The following is a 21,078-nucleotide window of genomic DNA, read 5'->3' on the forward strand; positions in this document are numbered from 1 at the left end:
TTTAATAAAAAATATTATGGTAACATTAAAGGACGAATATTCTTTTACTTTAGATAATGTCTAGTCTCTTGGTCGAGAATCTATTTTCATTCTCATGAGATTCAGATGTCACTCACATGACTGTCATTTAACACTTTTTCCATCCTTGTGCTTTGCTTTCCTTCCACACCTCAAAGACAAGATGGTTAATAGGTTAATTGGCTTGCTGAGCTGGGTAGTGAGAGAATCAGAGGGGAGTCAATGGATACCTGATAAAGTCGACGTTTCGGGCCGAGACCCTTCATCAGGACTAACTGAAAGAAGAGATGCTAAAAGATTTGAAAGTGGGAGGGGGAGGGGAAGATCCGAAATGATAGGAGAAGACAGGAGGGGGAGGGATGGAGCCAAGAGCTGGACAGTTGATTGGCAAAAGGGATACAAGGCTGGAGAAGGGAGCGGATCATGGGATGGGAGGCCTAGGGAGAAAGAAAGGGGGAGGGGAGCGCTAGAGGTTGGGCTAGGAGTTACAGTGAGAGGGACAGAGGGAGAAAAGAGAGGGAGAGAGAAAAGAAGGGGAAATAAACAAACAAATAAATAAATAAGGGATGGGGTACAAAGGGAAGGTGGGGCATTAACGGAAGTTAGGTAAGTCAATGTTCATGCCATCAGGTTGGAGGCTGCCCAGATGGAATATAAGGTGCTGTTCCTCCAACCTGAGTGTGGCTTCATCTCGACAGTAGAGGAGGCCATGGATAGACATATTAGAATGGGAATAGGATGTGGAATTAAAATGTGTGGCCACTGGAGATCCTGCTTTCTCTGGCGGACAGAGCGTAGGTGTTTAGCGATACGGTCTCCCAGCCTGCGTCGGGTCTCGCCATTATATAGAAGACCATATCGGGAGCACCGGACACAGTATATCACCCCAGCCGACTCACAGGTGAAGTGTTGCCTCACCTGGACGGACTGTCTGGGGCCCTGAATGGTGGTGAGGGAGGAAGTATAAGGGCATGTGTAGCACTTGTTCCGCTTACAAGGATAAATTGATAACTGCACCAAAAAATACAGCCAGAGGAAATAAGTGGGTTAAGCAGCATGCATGGAGGCAAAGGGATGGGTTGACGTTTTGTGAAACGGGGCAAATTTTGGAGTGTGTTACCAGACAGAGTTTGTAACAAAGACTGTTCCACATTGGCAATGAAAAGACAGGAATAATTAGGACCTAAGTGAGTGCCAATAGCTACACCTTTGATTTGTAGGAAATGAGAGGAGTCAAAAAGCAATTTGTTCAGGGTAGGAACAAGTTCTTCCAGGCAGATGACAGAGTTAGTGGAGGGGTACTGGTTGGAACTTTGTTGGAGAAGGAACTGGAGAGCTCTGAGACCTTTTGATGGGGATGGGAGGTGTATAAAGACCGGACACTCAGTGAAGATGAGGTAGTGGGGATCAGGAAATTGGAAATTGTCAAAATTGTGGATGGGATGTAATATGTCCTTGATGTACATGGGAAGGGACTGGCTAAATAGGATTGAGTCAAGGTATGAGGAGATATGATCAGCAAGACAAAAATGGGCAGAAACAATAGGTTTAATGGAATAGTCCTGCTTGTAGGTCATAGGTATAAGCGAGAAGTGGGAAGTACATAGCTGGGGCACTATTAGCCTGGAGGCTGTGAAGGAGAGATCTGCTGATGTGATGAAATCTATGACAGTATTGGAAACGATAGCTTGGTGTTTGTTGATGGGGTCATAGTCCAGGGTTAGGTATGACGAGGTATCCGAGAGCTGATGTCTGGCTTTTCAAGGTAGAGACTATTCTGCCAGACTACAATGGCACCACTCTTGTCTAGTTAAGTAAGCAGAGTGTTGCACATTCAAACAGGGTATTTTTGGAGTGGGTGAGAGGAATGGAGGGGCTGAGGCAGTTTATACTGCAATGATAATGTCAACAATCTTTGTGTGCATCTCCACACATCTGAAATTCAGTAAATTTTACTAATAGGTTCAACATCCTAATTTTAAACAATTGCTTTTTGGGTGGGGCTAAAAGCTCAAAATGCTAAAAGCTGACCTTTGCTCCTCGAAACTGATAATCTATCTGACTTGCAATCATTGTTGGATATTATTCATTAATCCATTATTGCAAATACACCACCTGAACTTAGAAATAGTAATGCATCCATTTATTAGAAAATGCTTTATTCAAATTTGCAGTTGAATAGAACAGAGGTGCAGTTTATTTTGTTTTTAAATTGCATATTACTTCTAATTGTGAGAATAAGATATTTTTGATTTAATATGATTTATAAGGCATTCATGGAAATGTCTGCAGCTATTTTGAATAAAACTAGACCATTTAAAAAAATCACAAAATGTCATAGCACTTAGAAGAGGTTTACAATTAACTGAGATTTAAATGTCTGTTGCTGACTAACCTGCAATGCATTTCTGTTGTTTACAGTATCTTACATGGTAGCATTCAGGGACTTCACCTTCCTTTAATGTGGTTCATTCAATTTCACTATAAACAGATGGATGTAAAATGCACAGCTTCCTTTGTCCTACAATAGAGGCAAAAGCACAACATTGATTGAACATTAAATCAAAAATTCATGTTAAATTTGTGTAACAAATCAGACTGGGTCTCAAAATTCACTTTTTAAAACTTAGCCTCCAAAGACTATAATATGCTTGCATCAACACACTGCATTCTGGATTTCCATTAGTTTTTAAAGGATAAATACCCAATTATGCTTAACTTTATATTTTATCCAGTTTGTAGTTTATGTAAAGAAATAATAAAGGCTGCAGTAATTTACAGAGGAAATTAGAATAAATTCATAATAAGACTAGCAGGTTTAAAGGAAGAATGGCAAAATCTTCTAAGGAATGTAATAAAGTATAAAAATGAAAAATAAAAGCACAAATAGAAAACCAGTGATTGTTGTCAGTGACAGAATGTATATAAACTGTTACAAAGCATGAAGGAAAAAAATCAGGAATCAATAGACACATATTTGAATAGAAGGGTTTGATGTCATACCCTTGGTGAGAGTGACCTTATAATAAAGGACACAATTAATGACATAAAAATGAATGCTTTATTTGCAAATTTTTTGCTTCAGTTAAAAAGTTAAACATGGAGCTTGGTAATATAGCCACTGGAACCATGCGTTCAGAAACAGAGTATTTTTAAAAACAGCTTTTCAAATAGTAATGCAGATAAAAAATATTTCTAGAGTCACCCTACATTCACCCTTTTGACAGATTATGATGATCTTGAATTAAATATTTTCTGACCTCATTATTCAATAGATTGAAAGCATGGAGTCCTATTTATTTTAATAATGTGCAATGAGTTTTTTTGGCAAATGTATTCATTGTTCCTTTTCTGTTGCATTAATTTATAAATGTAAAAACAGCCTAATATTTATGAAAATTGGCTAAAGGACAGTAGCTGGCTGTTATAAACTTAAAAGCAAGTCTGTTTCATGAGACTAAGAAAAACTGGAATTGTATTTTTTTTAAGCTTAGAAGGATGAATAGAGATGAACAAAATTCTCAAGGGACTCAATGCAGTAAAATTGCTTTCCTGATTAAGATGTCCAGCTCCACGGTACTGTTTCCAAGTAAGTGGGACACAGATGAGGAGAAATTTCTTCACTCATTGTAGGCTGTCATGGTGCTCATTCAGAATAGATTTTTAGATTTCATTAGGTGTTTGGGCAGATTTGATTTGTCACCTTAAACTCTCAAACTTCTACAGATGTATGGTGGAGAGCATTCTGACTGGCTGCATTACTATCTGGAATGAGGGGGCCACAGCACAGGTTCATAAGAAGCTACAGAAAACTGTTAAATTATTCAGTTCCATCATGGGTACTAGTCTCTGTAATATCCAAGACATCTTCAGGAGTAGTGCCTCAGAAAGGTAGCATCCATTATTGAGGACCCACATCACTCAGGACGTGCCCTCTGCTCATTGTTACTGTCAGGAAGGAAGTACTAAAGCCTGAAGACACACATCAGCAATTCAGAAATTGCTTCTTCCCTCCTGCTATCCAAATTCTGAATGGATGTTGAACTGAACCCCTGAACACTACCTCACATTTTTCCCTCTGTTTTTGCACTATTTTAAATTTATTGTTACTTATTTTTTATATATTTATCATGTGTTACATTTACTGCTGCTGCTAAGTTAACAAATTTCTCGACATATGCCAGTGATATTAAACCTGATTCTGATTAACGGAATCAAAGAATATGGGGATAGAGGCTGGAATAAAGCACTGAGATCTGCCATGACCTTAATGAATGGCAGTCATGGCTCGGAAAGGCTGCATGGCTGCCTCCTGCTACTATTTCTTATATTCATAAATTAGTGCACACAACATAACCCACAGAGTTAATGAGAAATAAAACACCATTACCTTTAAGATCTTTAATTAACAGAGAAATGTTGACCAGGAGACAGGCAGAACAACACCTTGGAACATTACATGAAACCCAAGTCCACTTTGGTTAAATGACAATTTAAAATATTTCAAGATTGTTTAATGTCATTTCTTCTACACACGTGCAAAGAAAAATAAAATGATGGTTATTTTAGATCTGATGCAGCTCAAAAACAGGAAAAATAAAAGAACACAATAATAATTAAAAACACAATGAATATAAACATGCAAGATAGCTTTTATAAATAGATTGATATGTCCGTAAATTGATTATATGTCCGAGGCAGTACATAAGGTAACTAACAGGAAATAAAGTAGTTAGTGGGTGGAGGTGTTGTTCAGCCTTACTGCTTCAGGAAAGTAACTGTTTTGAGTCTGGTGGTCCTGGTGTGGATGCTAAGTAGCCTCCAACAGCCCATGAGCAGGGTGGGTGGGATCCTTCGTGATTGTACTGGACCTTTTCCAGCACCTTGCAGTATACATGTCCTTGACTCCAGGCAGACTATTGGCGGTGAGGCATTAGGCAGTTTTGACTACCTGTTGTAGAGCCTTCCCGTCCACTTTAGTACAGTTTTCACCAAGCAGTGATGCAGCTTTTATTATACTTTTTAAATAAACTTGCGTTTAAGTCAGAGCAGATACACGAAAATTAAAATGTATAGAGTTTTGAAAATCTGTTCCTGAAATTACAAACAATCCAGCTGACATTTTGTATAACTTTGTTGAAATATTTATTTTTGGTAACTACTAAACTGCAATGGTTGAGGGAAGCAATAACAAATATTCAACAAACTCACCTATTTACATTAATTCGTATCAATCATTTCCCCCCAAATACAAGAAAAACATGCTACCATAATATATATTCTAAAATTCACGGTCCATCTAAACATGGTGCTATTCTGCCACCTACTGTTAAATTATCTTACTCTAACCAATCACCATTGAGTTCCAACAAGAAAACTCCAAATGAAATTTGACACATTCAAAATATACTGTGTACAGTACTAACCAAATTTCATTGAAAGTTCTTATTCATTTGCCAAGGAAATTTGAAACATTTCAGAACATGGTAGTGTAGTGTTCAGCGCAATGCTATTATAGCTCAGGGCTGTTAGTTCAATTCCGGCACTGTCCGTAAGGAGGTTGTACATTCTTCCTGTGAGCTGCACGAGTTTCCTTTGATTTGCTCCTACAGTCCAACGACATAACACTTAGTAGGTTAATTGGTTATTGTGAAAAACTGTCCTGTGAGTAGGCTACTGTTAAAATAGGTGGGTTGCTGGGCATTGTGGGTCGTTGGGGCCGTTCCTTGCTAAATAGGAAAAATAAAAATAAATTAAAATATATCCTGAATGACAATGTAAAGGAGAAATGAGTGTGCAGATTATTAGTACCCAGAACATAATTTAACTGAGAGATCAAGTTTCAGAGGTATTGTATTTATGCATAAGCTTGGCAAGAATCATGTTGCATAATTTGCTGCATTGGGAACCATTCACCATTTTCTGAGAGTTCCAAACTTTTCTTAAAATTTGAATTCTCAGTGAATCTAAAATTCCCTAGTATTAATTCTTACTACGCTTAAAATGTTAAAAACTTCTATAAATCTTTGAGTTATAGTTTGCCACTTGATTCAAATTGTCACTAAATACAGAAATGCCCCCAATGACCATCATTTTAAATGATTCCACCCTTCATCACCAGCACACCATAATTATAGTTCGTATCATCTACAAAGTGTACTCCTGCAACTCATCCAAACTACAACTTCCCAAGAACATTTGCCACAAATCCATAAACTTTGGAGTAAAACTTTTGTAAATCATACAGATTCAAATAGTCGTGAAATCCAAATTAACAGATTAACCGTGTAACTTTTCACATTCACCATAAATAGACGGCAGTTTCAACAAATAATAGTTCTCTCCTTCCTCCTATTCCACCACCGGCACACCAGACTCTCAGTGTGCTCCACTTTGAAACTCCAACAAAAATACATAGGTAATCAACTCTATGAAACATCTTCCATGCTTGATGTGTTCTCAGAAACAATACTGGAGTTGCTATTGAGAACAATATTTATTCCCCAGGCTGATTCATTTAGATTCAACTCCAGTCCTCAGTGACATCCTCAGGTGTGAAATGCAGAAACCATTTTTAAAACCTTGCCATTTAAATGTAACACTTCAACATAATCACATCCAGTAGACTGTGGGATTTAACTAAGTCATAGATTTATTAGAATCTCAAAGGTGTTGGAGCCTTTGGAGAGAACTCAGCTGAAAAACCTATTCCTCAGACTTATGCTTGATGACTGCACATATCTAGTTGGAGCTTGTGGCTTAAGTTCTCTACTGCAGTTAAGTATTGTTTCTTAATAATTTTAAAAGTTTCATATTCAGTCCTGTATTATATCCTGGATTCATCTGGGTTTTACTAAAGAGCATTTTCCCAGGGCTGAAATGGCTAGCACGAGAGGGCTCAGTTTTAAAGTGCTTGGAAGTAGATACAGAGGAGATGTCAGGGGTAAGTTGTTTATTTTTTTTTAAAACACAGAGTGGTGAGAGCATGGAATGGGCTGCTGGCAATGGTGATGGAGGCCGAAACGATAGGGCCTTTTAGGAGACTCCTGGATAGGTACATGGAGCTTAGAAAAATAGAGGGCCATGGGTAACCCGAGGTAACTTCTAAGGACAGGACATGTTTGGCACAGCTTTGTGGGCTGAAGGGCCTGTATTGTGCTGTACGTTTTCTATGTTTCTATATTATGCAGAACTTTGAGAGTTTCAATTTAAACAACCTATTTTAGGACATCTGTTTCTGGATAGGCTCATAAAACAAGTAAACTTGGTGTCAGGTCCTAATAGTTGTTTCATACTTGTACAAATATTCTTCCACATTAGATTTCACTATTATAGCTGACCAAATGCACTTTGTAAGTGTTGCCGAACCTTTTCCAGTAGGTCTGCTTCCAGTATTGAAAATCTTCATCAGTGCCCGCCAAATTTTCATCCCATAAATGTTCATTTTCTTCAGCACCACAAATGTCAGTATATGCATTAACCTTCAATCCTCACAATTTAAGTACATTTTCTGTGCTATTTCAGTTGAAGATGAAAAAATAATGAGTAATATCTTCCACAGTCCTTTATCCTGCTTATTGTTCTTTGAGAAAACTTTGTTAGATTTCAGTTACTTTGATTGCTTTAACATGGCTTCCTTCTCGTCTGCTCTTTTGGAGTTTGTTATGCAGAAACTTTCCGGGGAATTTTTTTCATATTTAGAACTTAAACTTCTTTTTAAAATTTTTAATTGGGGAAGGGCAAATTATGAGGCTATAAGGCTAGAACTTGCGGGTGTGAATTGGGATGATGTTTTTGCAGGGAAATGTACTCTGGACATGTGGTCAATATTTAGAGATCTCTTACAGGATGTTAGGGATAAATTTGTCCTGGTGAGGAAGATAAAGAATGGTAGGGTGAAGGAACCATGGGTGACAAGTGAGGTGGAAAATCTAGTCAGGTGGAAGAAGGCAGCATACATGAGGTTTAGGAAGCAAGGAATAGACGGGTCTATTGAGGAATATAGGGTAGCAGGAAAGGAGCTTAAGAAGGGGGCATGAGAAGGCCTTGGCGAGAAGAGTAAAGGAAAACCCCAAAGCATTCTTCAATTATGTGAAGAACAAAAGGACGACAGGAGTGAAGGTAGGACCAATTAGAGATAAAGGTGGGAAGATGTGCCTGGAGACTGTGGAATTGAGCGAGGTCCTCAATGAATACTTCTCTTTGGTACTCACCAATGAGAGGGAACTTGATGACTGTGAGGACAATATGAGTGAGGTTGATGTTCTGGAGCATGTGGATATTAAGGGAGAGGAGGTGTTGGAGTTGTTAAAATACATTAGAACAGATAAGTCCCCGGGGCCTGACGGAATATTCCCCAGGTTGCTCCACGAGGCGAGAGAAGAGATTGCTGAGCCTCTGGCTAGGATCTTTATGTCCTCGTTGTCTACGAGGATGGTACCAGAGGATTGGAGGGAGGCAAATGTTGTCCCCTTGTTCAAAAAAGGTAGTAGGTATAGTCTGGGTAATTATAGACCAGTAAGCCTTACGTCTGTGGTGGGAAAGCTGTTGGAAAAGATTCTTAGAGATAGGATCTATGGGCATTTAGAGAATCATGGTCTGATCAGGGACAGTCAGCATGGCTTTGTGAAGGGCAGATCGTGTCTGACAAGCCTGACAGAGTTCTTTGAGGTGGTGACCAGGCATATAGATGAGGGTAGTGCAGTGGATGTGATCTATATGGATTTTAGGAAGGTATTTGACAAGGTTCCATGCTTAGGCTTATTCAGAAAGTCAGAAGGCATGGGATCCAGGGAAGTTTGGCCAGGTGGATTCAGAATTGGCTTGCCTGCAGAAGGCAGAGGGTCGTGGTGGAGGGAGTACATTCAGATTGGAGGGTTGTGACTAGTGGTGTCCCACAAGGATCGGTTCTGGGACCTCTACTTTTCGTGATTTTTAATTAACGACCTGGATGTGGGGGTGGAAGGGTGGGTTGGCAAGTTTGCAGATGACACAAAGATTGGTGGTGTTGTAGATAGTGTAGAGGATTATCAAAGATTGCAGAGAGACATTGATAGGTTGCAGAAGTGGGCTGAGAAGTGGCAGATGGAGTTCAACCCGGAAAGTGTGAGGTGGTACACTTTGGAAGGACAAACTCCAAGGCAGAGTACAAAGTAAATGGCAGGATATTTGGTAGTGTGGAGGAGCAGAGGGATCTGGGTGTGCATGTCCATAGATCCCTGAAAGTTGCATCACAGGTAGATAGGGTAGTTAAGAAAGCTTAAGGGGTGTTAGCTTTCATAAGTCGAGGGATAGAGTTTAAGAGTCGCGAGGTAATGATGCAGCTCTCTAAAACTCTGGTTAGGCCGCACTTGGCGGACTGTGTCCAGTTCTGGTCGCCTCACTATAGGAAGGATGTGGAAGCATTGGAAAGGGTACATAGGAGATTTACCAGGATGCTGCCTGGTTTAGAGAGCATGGATTATGATCAGAGATTAAGGGAGCTAGGGCTTTACTCTCTGGAGAGAAGGGGGATGAGAGGAGACATGATGGAGGTATACAAGATATTAAGAGGAATATATAGAGTGGATAGCCAGCGCCTCTTCCCCAGGGCACCACTACTCAATACAAGAGGACATAGTTTTAAGGTAAGGGGTGGGAAGTTCAAGGAGGATATTAGAGGAAGGTTTTTACTCAGAGAGTGCTTGGTGCATGGAATGCACTGCCTGAGTCCGTGGGAGAGGCAGATACACTAGTGAAATTTAAGAGACTACTGGACAGGTATATGGAAGAATTTAAGGGGGGGGGGTTATATGGGAGGCAGGGTTTGAGGGTCAGCACAACATTGTGGGCCAAAGGGCCTGTACTGTTCTATGTTCTCTCTAATCAGCAAAGTTCATTCACCTTCTGTAAACATTAATTTGCATAAAGTCAATGTGAACACATATTTAAAGTCCAACATTGAAAGAAAATTAATGAACCACATGGCATTTGCTCTGTTAAGGCTATATGGAAGTTAAATCCCAGTGTCCTTTGCATCTCATTCTCAGGGACACGGACGGACAGACGGACACACGGACACACACACATTTCCTTCAGCTTCAACAATTACTGGTATTGCATTGGAAGTAGTTGTGCTTAGTAAGCAATAGTCATTACAGATGAAAGGGATTTTCATTCCATTAGGAGAGTTAGGTTCATTCTAGACTCCCTGGAAACAAAAAAGTGCACTAACAATCTCAGCCAGTGTTCACTTTCACAATAATTTATAACAAATCTAATCAACACTCTTCAATGTGAATACTGATTATGAGTTAACAATTTTTTCTGACAATCTGGAAGGAGTTATGCTACAAGAAATACAACAGCATTACAAAATTTGCTTGAAGCACTATGGCTATGCTACATTTGACCAAAGATGATTTTATCTTGACAGCAAGAAAATAAATAGACATTTGTGATTTAAGATACTCAATAATTAGATTGAAACCTACAGATCTTGGACAGCAGTGATAATTAAGATAACTAGAAGACCACAAAAATCATCATTGGAACATTTATTGACAATCGGACATGTTATAAAATAGCAAAAAAACTCTGCATTGTTCACTTTATCATTTAGACTTCAAGGCAGGCAAAATTATATTTACATAAATATATCAAGGCATTAGGAAACCATATTTTACTTCAATCGCTGTTTTCAGTCTTGATCAGTTTCACGATTAATTGTATTATCTCATCATCTGAAAAGAAAAAGAGCAATACCATCAGAAGTTAATTCTTTTCAGTTATTTGCTTATCAATATACATACCTATTATTAAAAATATACATATTTATATTTCCCCAAACAGCAAGTCTGTGTACAGGTATTGGCTGGAATGTTTCTTACATTAAAACAGAGATAATACTTCAGATGTTCTTAATTGGCTTTAAAATGCTTTGAGATAATTCGTTATCATGAAAAGGAGCTATATGTATATATATTTTTTTAAATGGCCTCAAATTTCAATATTCATTTGAATAATTTTCCTATAATTTACTAAGGCTACCCTCAAGACTATAATAATAGATTATATTGAGCTTTACAAATGATCTATTGTGAGAACTATTAATTTATATTAGTGTTGTATACAATTTTGTAAATGTATATGAAAGCATTGATAGTTTATATGAAGTCATGTCATTATTGCCTTTGATGAAATATATAGCCCTACTCTTTTCTCCTACATCTTTCTCCCTTACAAAATGGGTATTCACATCCAGCAAGTGAAATTGGTGTACGTTTACGCAAAAGAGTTCACACTCACTGGGGATGATCACAAAATTCCAAAGCAAATTGCTAAAGTTATATCCAAATTGAGTTAGTCAATCAATACTGTGTTGCCATTTTTCATGCAGTACTAGCAACAAGCTGCAGATGATATTCTGACCTTAAAGTCAGGTAAAGAGAGGAGAGGGAGAGATGCGTTATCAATGCCTATATTCATATTCATCCAAAAGAGAGAAAACCCAGCAGAAATTGTTTCAATAAATACATGTTACCCATGGCACCTATTAAACGTTCAAAGACATGATATAAACTGTGTACAGCATAGAATAAGGAGAGTGAAATTACTTTCAATTGACATCTTAGGATCTTCAAGTTTCTCCAGCAGCACTGAATCAATTAAGGCTCGCAGCTCTTTAAAAATGATCCCTGTCCTTACGGGAGCCTGAAAAATAATTCATTGACATGTGAACCTTGCAATTTCAGTTTAAAATACACATCTTTATAAAGACTTGAATCTTGTCCCTGATCTTAATCGTGTCTTGAAAAAGCATTCAACCTTCACAAATATTTTCACATTTTATTCTCATTTTCTAAATTTAAAATATATTGAAGAACTTTTGACCTAATATACAAAACTTTGTGCATCATGTCGAATCAAGAGATATTCTAAAACCTATCAACAACTTACTAAAATTTAAAAACCAAAATTAAGACAAAAAAAATTCACCACCTTTTGTAATTACTATGCTAACTTTCAGTGCAATACTATAGATTACCTTACCAACTCACGCAACTTGTTGATATAGAAAATTAGAGGATCACCCGTTTTCAATGAATTTATAAGGATAAATACCCCCTTCTCTCTGTAAGGTCCAACAGTCTGGTAGATTTCCAACAGACCAAACCAAAATGCAGACAACAGCATTCAAGGCAAGTCTGGGAAATGATAATAGAGAAGAGAAGCACAAATCTCAAAGGACTGAACATACCTCAGAGCCCAGAGCAGTCCATCAAGTAAAAATGGAAAAAATACAAAACCATAGCCACACTGCCTTGGTCAGGCCACCTCTCTAAACGTATTCACCGGAAGAGTGGCAAGGAAGAAGTCCTGGCTTAAAAAAAGCATATCCCTGTCTGTATACACTTTATGAAGTGCCACTTAGAAGATGCTGTAAAGATGTGGAAGAAGGTCTTGTGGATGGATGAGACAAATGTGGAACATTTTGGCCTCAGCAGTAAGTGGTATGTGTGGTATGAATCTAATACTGCACATCAGCCAGGTATCACCACCCCTATTGTAAAGTATGGTGGAGGTAGCATTGGCAATGCTTCCCAGCAACAGGGACTGCTCCTGAAACAGCCAAGCCTTGGCCAGAAAGATTAAACTGATGAGGAAATTCATCTTTCAACGGGACAACGACCCAAAATACACTGCTAGAGCAACCACGGGTGGCTTCAAATGAAGAAAATAGATGTCCTTCTGTGACCCAAAGTCTTGACATTAACCCCATCGACTACTTCTGGCAAGACCTCAAGATTGCTGACCACTGCCACTCACCAACTAACCTGGCATAGCTTGAGCAATTTTGCAAGGAGGAATAAGCAAATCTTACTCCAACACATTGTGCAAAGCTAACTGAGACTATCGAAAAAGACTACTGGCTGTAATAGCTATGAGGAAGTTCAGTTAAGTACTGAGCAAAGGGGGATGAATACTTTTGAACTGCTGACATTTCAGTTTTTGAATTTTTAGTTTTTTATGTTTTACAATTTTCCCTGTTTTTGGGGCTTTTCTGTGAAAAAGAAGCATGTAATTCACAAATAAAAATTCTCTCAGTTCAATTGTTCAAAATCCCTAATTGTAATACACATTTATGTGAAAAAGAATTGGGGACTGAATATTTATACAAGACACTGTATATGAGCAAGATCCTCTCTTTAAAAACCTACGTTAGCAAGGTGGTAGGAATGGAATTATTATGGAGAAAATTCCAGAGTATTGGCCCATATGGGCACAGCCATCAAGATTCATTTGCAAGGATACCTAGGTCCCTTCAAACACCAAAACCTTTATTATCTCAGCATTTAAATAATAAGACTATAAGACACAGGAGCAGAGTTAGGCCATTCAGCTCATCGAGTCTGCTCTGACATTCCATCATGCCTGATTTATTATCCCTCTGAACCACATTCTCCAATCTTCACACCGTATGCTTTGATGCCTTGATTAATCAACAATCTATCAACCCCCACATTAAATATACTCAATGACTTAAACCTGCTTATCCATCTGTGGCAATGAATTCCACAGATTCACCACCCTCTGGCTAAAGGAATGTTTCCTCATCTCATCTGTCTATTCTGAGGGTGTGTCCCCTGGTCCTAGACTCCTCCACGGTAGGAAACATCATCTCCACACCCATTTTATACAAATATTCGATAGGTTATAATGAGATCCACTTTCATTTACTTAAACTCTAACAAGTACAGGCCCAGAGCTATCAAATGCTGCTCGTATGTCAATCTTTCCATTCCTGGGATCATTCTCGTGAACCTCCTCTGGACCCTCTCCAATGCCAGCACATCTTTTCTTAGATAAAGGGCATAAAACTGCTCACAATACTCCAAGTACGGCCTGACCAATGCCTCATAAAGCCTCAGCATTACATTCTTGCTGTTGTATTCTAGTCTTCTCGAAATGAATACTAACATTGCATTTGCCTTCCTTACCACTCACTCAACCTGCAAGTTAACCTTTAGGATATCACAAGTCCCTCTGACTTTTGAATTTTCTCCCCAGTTAGTCTTTATTCCTTATGCCAAGTGCATAACCATGCATTTCCCTACATTATATCTCATCTGCCACTTCTCTGCCTATTCCCCCAATCTGTCCAAGTCCTTCTGCACACACCCTGCTTCCTCCACACTACCTACCCCTCCACCACCTATCTTCGTATCATCCTGTCATCTCCTCAAAGAATTTCAACAGATTTGTCAGGCAAGATTTCCCCTTAAGGAAACCATGATGACTATGGTCCATTTTATTATGTGCTTCCAAGTTCCCTGAAACTTCATCCTTAATAATGGACCCCAATATCCTCCCAGCCACCAAGTCAGGCTAACTGGCCTATAGTTTCCTTTCTTCTGCCTCTCTCTCTTCCTGAAGAGCGGAGTGACACTTGCAATTTTCCAGTCCTCCAGAATTGAGTGATTCTTGAAAGATCGTTACTAATGCCTCCACAATCTCTTTCAGAACCCTGGGGTGTAGTCCATCTGGACCAGGTGACTTTACAGCTTCTCAAGCACCTTTTTTTTTAGTAATAGAAACAATACTCACTTCAGCCCCGACACTCTCGTATTTCTGGCATTCTGCTAGTGTCTTCCACAGTGAAGACTGACACAAAATACTAAGTTCCTCCGCTGTTTCTTTGTACTCCTGTGCTACTTCTCCAGTGTCATTTTCCAGCAGTCGATATCTACTCTTGTCTCTCTTTTACTCTTTATACTGTACATCTGAAAATACTTTTTCATATCATTGTCTAGCTTACCTTCATATTTCACCTTTTCTCTCTATCGCTTTAATTGCCTTTTGTTGGTTTTTAAAGCTTCCCAATACGCCACCTTCCCTTTAATTTTTGCTATATGCTCTGTCTTTTGCTTTTATGCTGTCTTTGACTTCCCCTGTCAGCCACGGTTACCTTATTTTTTCTTTAGAGTACTACTTCATCTTTAGGATGCATCTTTTCTGCACTTCTGAATTTCCCCCATAAACACCAGGCATTCCTGTTCTGTCGTCATCCCTGCTCGTGTCCCCTTCCAATCAACTTTGGCCAGCTCCTTTCTCGTGCCTCTCTAATTCCATTAACTCTACTGTAATACTGATGGGTCTGACTTTTTCTTCTCCAACTCAAACTACAGGGTAAGTTCTATCATATTATGATCAATGCCTCGTAAAGGTTCCTTTACCTTAATCTTCTGAATCCAATCTGGGTCATTACATAACAACCCAATCCAGAATTACTGTTCCCCTAGTTTGCTCAACTACAACCTGCTCTAAAAAGCCATCTTGTAGACATTCTACAAATTCTCTCCCTTGGGATCCAGCACCACCTAGATTTTCCCAATCTATCTGCATATTAGAAATCCCTAATGATTATTGCAACATTGCTCTTTTTACATGCCCTTTCCATTTCCCGTTGTAATATGTAGCCCCACATCCTTGCCACTGTTTGGAGGCCTGTATATAACTCGTGTCAGGGATTTTATACCCTTAATGTTTTTTTAACTCTACCCACAATGATACATCTTCTGATAATATGCCAGCTCTTTTCAAGGATTTGATTTCATTTTTCCATTAATAAAAGCATGCCTCCTCTTCTACCTGACTGTCCTTTTGATACAATGCATATCCTTGGATGTTAAGCCTCCCAACCATGATCTTTCAGCCATGGCTCAGATGCCCACATCATACCTGCTAATCTCTAACTGCGCCACAAGATCATCTACCTTATTCCGTATACTGTGTGCATACAAATTTAACACCTTCAGTCCTGTATTCATTACTCTTTTTGATTTTGGCCTCCTGTTACACTTTAATTCATCCCACTGACTGCAATTTTGCTCAATTATCTGCCTGTACTTACTCACAGCTTCACTACACAGCATCTAATTTGTACATCAACTGCCCCATCCACAACCCTATCACTCTGGTTCCTATCCCCCTGACAAATTAGTTTAAACCCTACTCAACAGCCCTAGCAAACCTGTCTGCAAGGATATTGGCCCTCTCCAGTTCAGGTGTAACCCATTTTTTTTGTACAGGTCATATCTTCCCCAGAAGTCATCCCAATGATCCAGAAATCTGAAATCCTGCTCCCCGCACCAATTCCTCAATCACACATTCATCTGCCAAATCATCCTTTTCTTACCCTCACTAGTACGTGGCACAGGCAGCAATCCAGACATTACTACCCTGGAGGTCCTACTTTTCAACTTTCTGCCTAACTCCCGGTATTCCCTTCTCAGGACCTCTTCTCCTTTCCTACCCATGTTGTTGGTACTTACACGTACCATGACTGCTGGCTGTTCACCCTCCCCCTTTAGTATGCTGTGGACCCAATCTGAGACATCCACAATCCTGGCACCTGGGATGCAACATACCATCCAGGTCTGCCTTTCATGTCCACAGAACCTGCTTTCTGCTCCTCTAGCTATGGAATCTCCTGTCACTACTGCACTCCTCTTCTCCCCCTTCCCCTTTGGAGCCACAGAGCCAGAGACCTGGTCCTGGGCTTTCCCCGGTAGGTCACCCACCCCAACCGTATCCAAAGCGGTATACTTATTATTGAGGGGAAAGCCCACACGGGTACTCCGCAGTAAGTTAAAGCATTGAAATCAGGGATGTACATGAGGGAATGCTGGCGGAATCCCTATATGAATGAAAAGGTAGAGGAGGTTACTATGACAAGAAAAAGGATATTTGAAAATAAGAAAGAAAATTTAATAGTCAAGGTTCTGCTAGACCAAATAGCACAGAAAGTGTTTGTACAAATATAAGGAGCAGTGTGGTAGAGGCAGCGGAGAAGAGCAATAAGACACTGCAAATAGTAAATGAATGGGTGAATTAAAATGTAGAAAAATAATTAAATATTTCTCACCTGGAAATGTATCCAGCCATCAACTGAAAGTAACCTTTCACGATGCATCACCTCAATCTCACCACCAAAAAGTAAGATTGGAAAAGGTGAAATCAGGGTGGTCTCTCGCACATAGATCTTGCTGTACTTCACCTTGTATGGAAAACAAAAGTGGAATGATCCATTGGAAAACAAGTTTGTCAACAAAACTCAACAATATACATATAGCTCCTCAACTATGACCATATACTTGACTACTGTATAAAATTATAAGACCATAAGACATAGGAGCAGAATTTGGCCATTCACCCCACTAAGTCTGCTCTGCCATTCTATCATGGCTGATCCCGGATCCCACTCAACCCCATACACCTGCCTCCTCGCCATATCCTTCGGTGCTCTGACCAATCAGGAAGCTATCAATTTTTGCTTTAAATATACCCACGGTCTTGGACTCCACAGCTGTCTGTGGCAGAGTATTCCACAGATTCGCTACTCTCTGGCTAAAAAAATCCTCCTTATCTCTGTTCTAAAAGGTCACCCCTCAATTTTGAGGCTGTGCCCTCTAGTTCTGGATGTCCCTACCATAGGAAGCATCCTCTCCGTCTCTACTTTATCTCGTCTTTTCAGCATTCAGTAGGTTTCAATGAGATCCCCCTGCATTCTTCTAAATTCCATCAAGTATACGTTAACCCCTTCATTCCCGGAATCATCCTTGTGACCTCCTCTGGACCAATTCCAATGACAACACATCCTTTCTGAGATATGGGGCCCAAAACTATCGACAATACTCCAAGTGCAGCCTGACTAGTGTCTGATAAAGGCTCAGCATTACCTCCTTGTTTCTATATTCTATTCCCCTTGTAATGAATGCCTATGTTGCATTTGCCTTCTTCACCACAGACTCAACCTATAAATTAATCTTCAGGTAGTCTTACACGAGGACTCCTACGTCCCTCTGCGCCTCTGATGGTTGAACTTTCTTCCTATTTACATAACAGCCTGCACTATTAATCCTTTTACCAAAATGTATTATCATACATTTCCCACCACTGTATTCCACCTCACTTTTTTTGCCCATTCTTCCAATTTGTCCAAGTCCTGCTGCAATCACATTTGTTCTACCCCTCCACCTATCTTCGTATCATCCACAAACCTTGCCCCAAAGCCATCAATTCCGTTATACAAATCATTAACAAACAATGTGAAGAGTAGTGGTCCCAATGCTGACCCCTGAGGAACACTACCAGCCACTGGCAGTCAACCAGAAAAAAAAATCCCTTTATTTCCATTCACTGCCTCCTGCCTGTCAGCCATTCCTCTATCCATGCCAGTATCTTCCCTGTAACACAATAGGATTTTATCTTGTTAAGCAGCCTCATGTGTGGCACCTTATCAAATGCCTTCTGAAAATCCAAGTAAATGACATCCACTGCCTCTCCTTTGTCCACCTTGCTAGTTACTTCCTCAAACTAACAGATTTGTCAGGCAAGATTTCCCTTTACAGAAACCGTGCTGATTGACTTATTTTATCGTTAATCTTCAAGCATCCTGAAACCTCATCCTTAATAACAGACTCCCCAACACCTACCCAACCACTGAGGTTATGCTAACTAGCCTATAATTTCCTTTCTTTTGCCTTCCTCCCTTCTTAAAGACTGCAGTGACATTTGCAATTTTTCAGTCCTCCTGAACCATGCCAGAATCAAGTGATTCTTGAAAGATCATTACTAATGCATCTATCTCTTCAGCAACTTTATGTAGTTATTCTGCTTACGAGTGATTTTTATATGCAGAATTGTATGAGACTCCATTTTGTACATAGCATTTATCAAAGAAAGGATATAGCATTTAAGTACAACATTGCCGGAAGTTACAGTACAGATTCATAACAGTGAGAGAACAATCTTCTGCGGGATTTCTTAGCTGAAGGTGCAGTTCAATTCACGTAGAAAGCAGTACCTTTAATAAATTAGAGAGGGAACATTAATTGGCCAGTTCCACAATAACCAAAAAGTGACTTGATCAGCTACTTTAAAAATTTCTGACATGCCAGCGCTGGAAGGAAAAGAAATCTTGTTCAGTCAAAGAAATCCAGGAAAAGAATGCAAGAGACAGAGATGGACCATGTGGAAGTCAGAGCATGTTGCAAACTGGCAGCAAAAGTAATGAAATTTAAATCCTGTATGTACGCAGGAAACAGAATCAATGTAGTTCAGAAAAAGAGTTGAGGGAGTGGAGCTTGAGTAGGACTAAAACAAATACTGTTCCACACATCCCACAGTGAGTGCCTAATGCTGCACCTTTTAGGTGACAGAAGTGAAGGAAGCTGAAAAAAAATTCAATGCGAAGGTGAGTTCAATCTGGCAAATGAGCTTATTGGAGTGGATTGGGTCACTAGTCAGATAACTAGATAGCCCCATAATATGGAGACAGCCCCTTCAGCCCAACTGGTCCATGTTAACCAAGATTCATAGTAGTCCAATTTGCCTGCATTTAGCCCACATTTTCGTATCTTATTCATGTTCCTGTCCAAGTATCTTTTTATGTTGTTAATGTAACTGCTTTAAACACTTCTTCTGGCAGCTCTTTCCATACATTGATCACCTTCTGGATAAAAAAATTGCAACATCCCCTCCACCACCGGGGTTCGTATTAAATCTCTTCCCTCTCTCCTTCAAGGAAGAGCAGATTTTGGATTGAGCTTTACAGGGACTATACACCTATAAGGAAGATGAACTAGTTAGTTCTAGGGAATTTGAAACAGTAGATGGCAGAGGACACCTTAAATGTCATGGACTTATGTGGATAGGATAAAGCTGAGATCTCTTATGATAAGACTGTTTGGGAATCAAAGAGATGAGCAGAAAGGATAGTGAAAATAAAGCAGGGGTTATAACTGCAGGAAAGCAATGAGGTCAGAGGAAAGTGAAGGGTGAGAAAGGCCCGGAGAGATATTGGAATTCAAGATTTTGTTCTGTCTTCTCCTCCAAGAGGACCACAACCTTGTTGTCGTTTGGAGGCTTGCGTGCCTCAATTACCTGGAGAGCAAAGTTGGCTGGAGTCAGGGCTTTATACTTCGGCTCTTGGTAGGGTCACCCATGCCAAACAGGTCAAAAGGTAGAGGCCAGACTAAGAGTGGTCCACCAGTCCTCCAGGTTCAGGGGTTCAGCTCATGGCTAACAACCGTGACTGGTAAAACCAAATTGTTATGGAAACAGCAATGAAGAATCCTTCGACATCTGAGTGTGATGGTATTCTTGAGTTTCCACCAGGAAGTAACAACCAGGCTACTGATATGATGAGGGAGCCCTGAACACCGCCAGAGATGGAGAACGTTCATTGCTGCCCTAAACACCAGTGACGTTATGGGCAGTAATAAAAAACCTCTTCAGGAAAGAAAACAGAAAAGTGAAAGAAAAGTTGTTGCAACTCTTCTTGCAGATGCATTGGAATATCATATTCTCCAACTTAATACAATTCATTCACTCTGTCCATTTCAGGACTATCCATCTTTGTTATATTTGTTTGCGACATTGGCTTATTTTATTTTTCTGCATTAGCACTGCCTGAACTAATATCTGCAACACATCAATATTTCTTCAACACCTTTTGCAACAGATTACACTTCTTTTCAGGTGACAAGAAAGTACCAAATACAAGCTGGACAAAATCTTTAAATAATCCTATAAAGATCACACCAAAATGAGTACAAAAACTATTGATCAGTTACCTTTTCCTGGTACAAAATCCAGCCATTGGTCTGAAGATCCCTGTTGATAGATGAAGGATGTGGTTGTGCTTTACCTTGTGCAGTTTCTATGGAACAAATCACCTTGTCAGCGATGTCTACTGATGGAGTATAAATAATCTTCCCAATATTGTCATAGAGTCCTGCTGTTAATACAGCTTTAAGAAGGGGCACTTCCTGATTTGATAAGCTCTGTTTATTGTATTCTGGCAAGGACCCTGAATTGCAGCTTTGATTCTTAGTTCTTCTGGATCTTGGTGACACAAAACCCACTGCCTCCATCAGCTTGATGAGTTCTTGTTTAACATCCTGCAAGGTTATTTTCCAGAAACATATCATGAACAACCATTCTGCTTGTGGGTTTTTTTTTACAATTATAATTTCATTATAAAAAATATGTAGAACTTTATCCTTTAAATACAAA

The 21,078-nt window shown here is 39.5% G+C and overlaps 1 protein-coding gene across 2 annotated transcripts in view; it reads right to left on the reverse strand.

Annotated features, from left to right (window-relative positions):
• Window positions 1–21,078, reverse strand: part of dhx29 (DEAH (Asp-Glu-Ala-His) box polypeptide 29) — an 85,196-nt gene that overhangs the window by 11,567 nt on the left and 52,551 nt on the right. The window contains exons 24-28 of one of the 2 annotated variants that reach the window (XM_063042926.1): window positions 20,637–20,963; window positions 16,925–17,056; window positions 11,613–11,709; window positions 4,409–10,739; window positions 2,414–2,539 (exon numbers count right to left, since the gene is read on the reverse strand). In XM_063042926.1, the coding sequence (XP_062898996.1) occupies window positions 10,684–10,739; window positions 11,613–11,709; window positions 16,925–17,056; window positions 20,637–20,963 (612 nt within the window). In that variant the 3' untranslated portion in view covers window positions 2,414–2,539; window positions 4,409–10,683. Of the gene's footprint in view, window positions 1–2,413; window positions 2,540–4,408; window positions 10,740–11,612; window positions 11,710–16,923; window positions 17,057–20,636; window positions 20,964–21,078 lie in introns of those variants that run through there. The other variant, XM_063042927.1, reaches the window with a different exon arrangement.

Source organism: Mobula hypostoma, chromosome 3 (genome assembly GCF_963921235.1).
Source record: "Mobula hypostoma chromosome 3, sMobHyp1.1, whole genome shotgun sequence".
In the NCBI taxonomy this organism is placed as follows: domain Eukaryota; kingdom Metazoa; phylum Chordata; class Chondrichthyes; order Myliobatiformes; family Myliobatidae; genus Mobula; species Mobula hypostoma.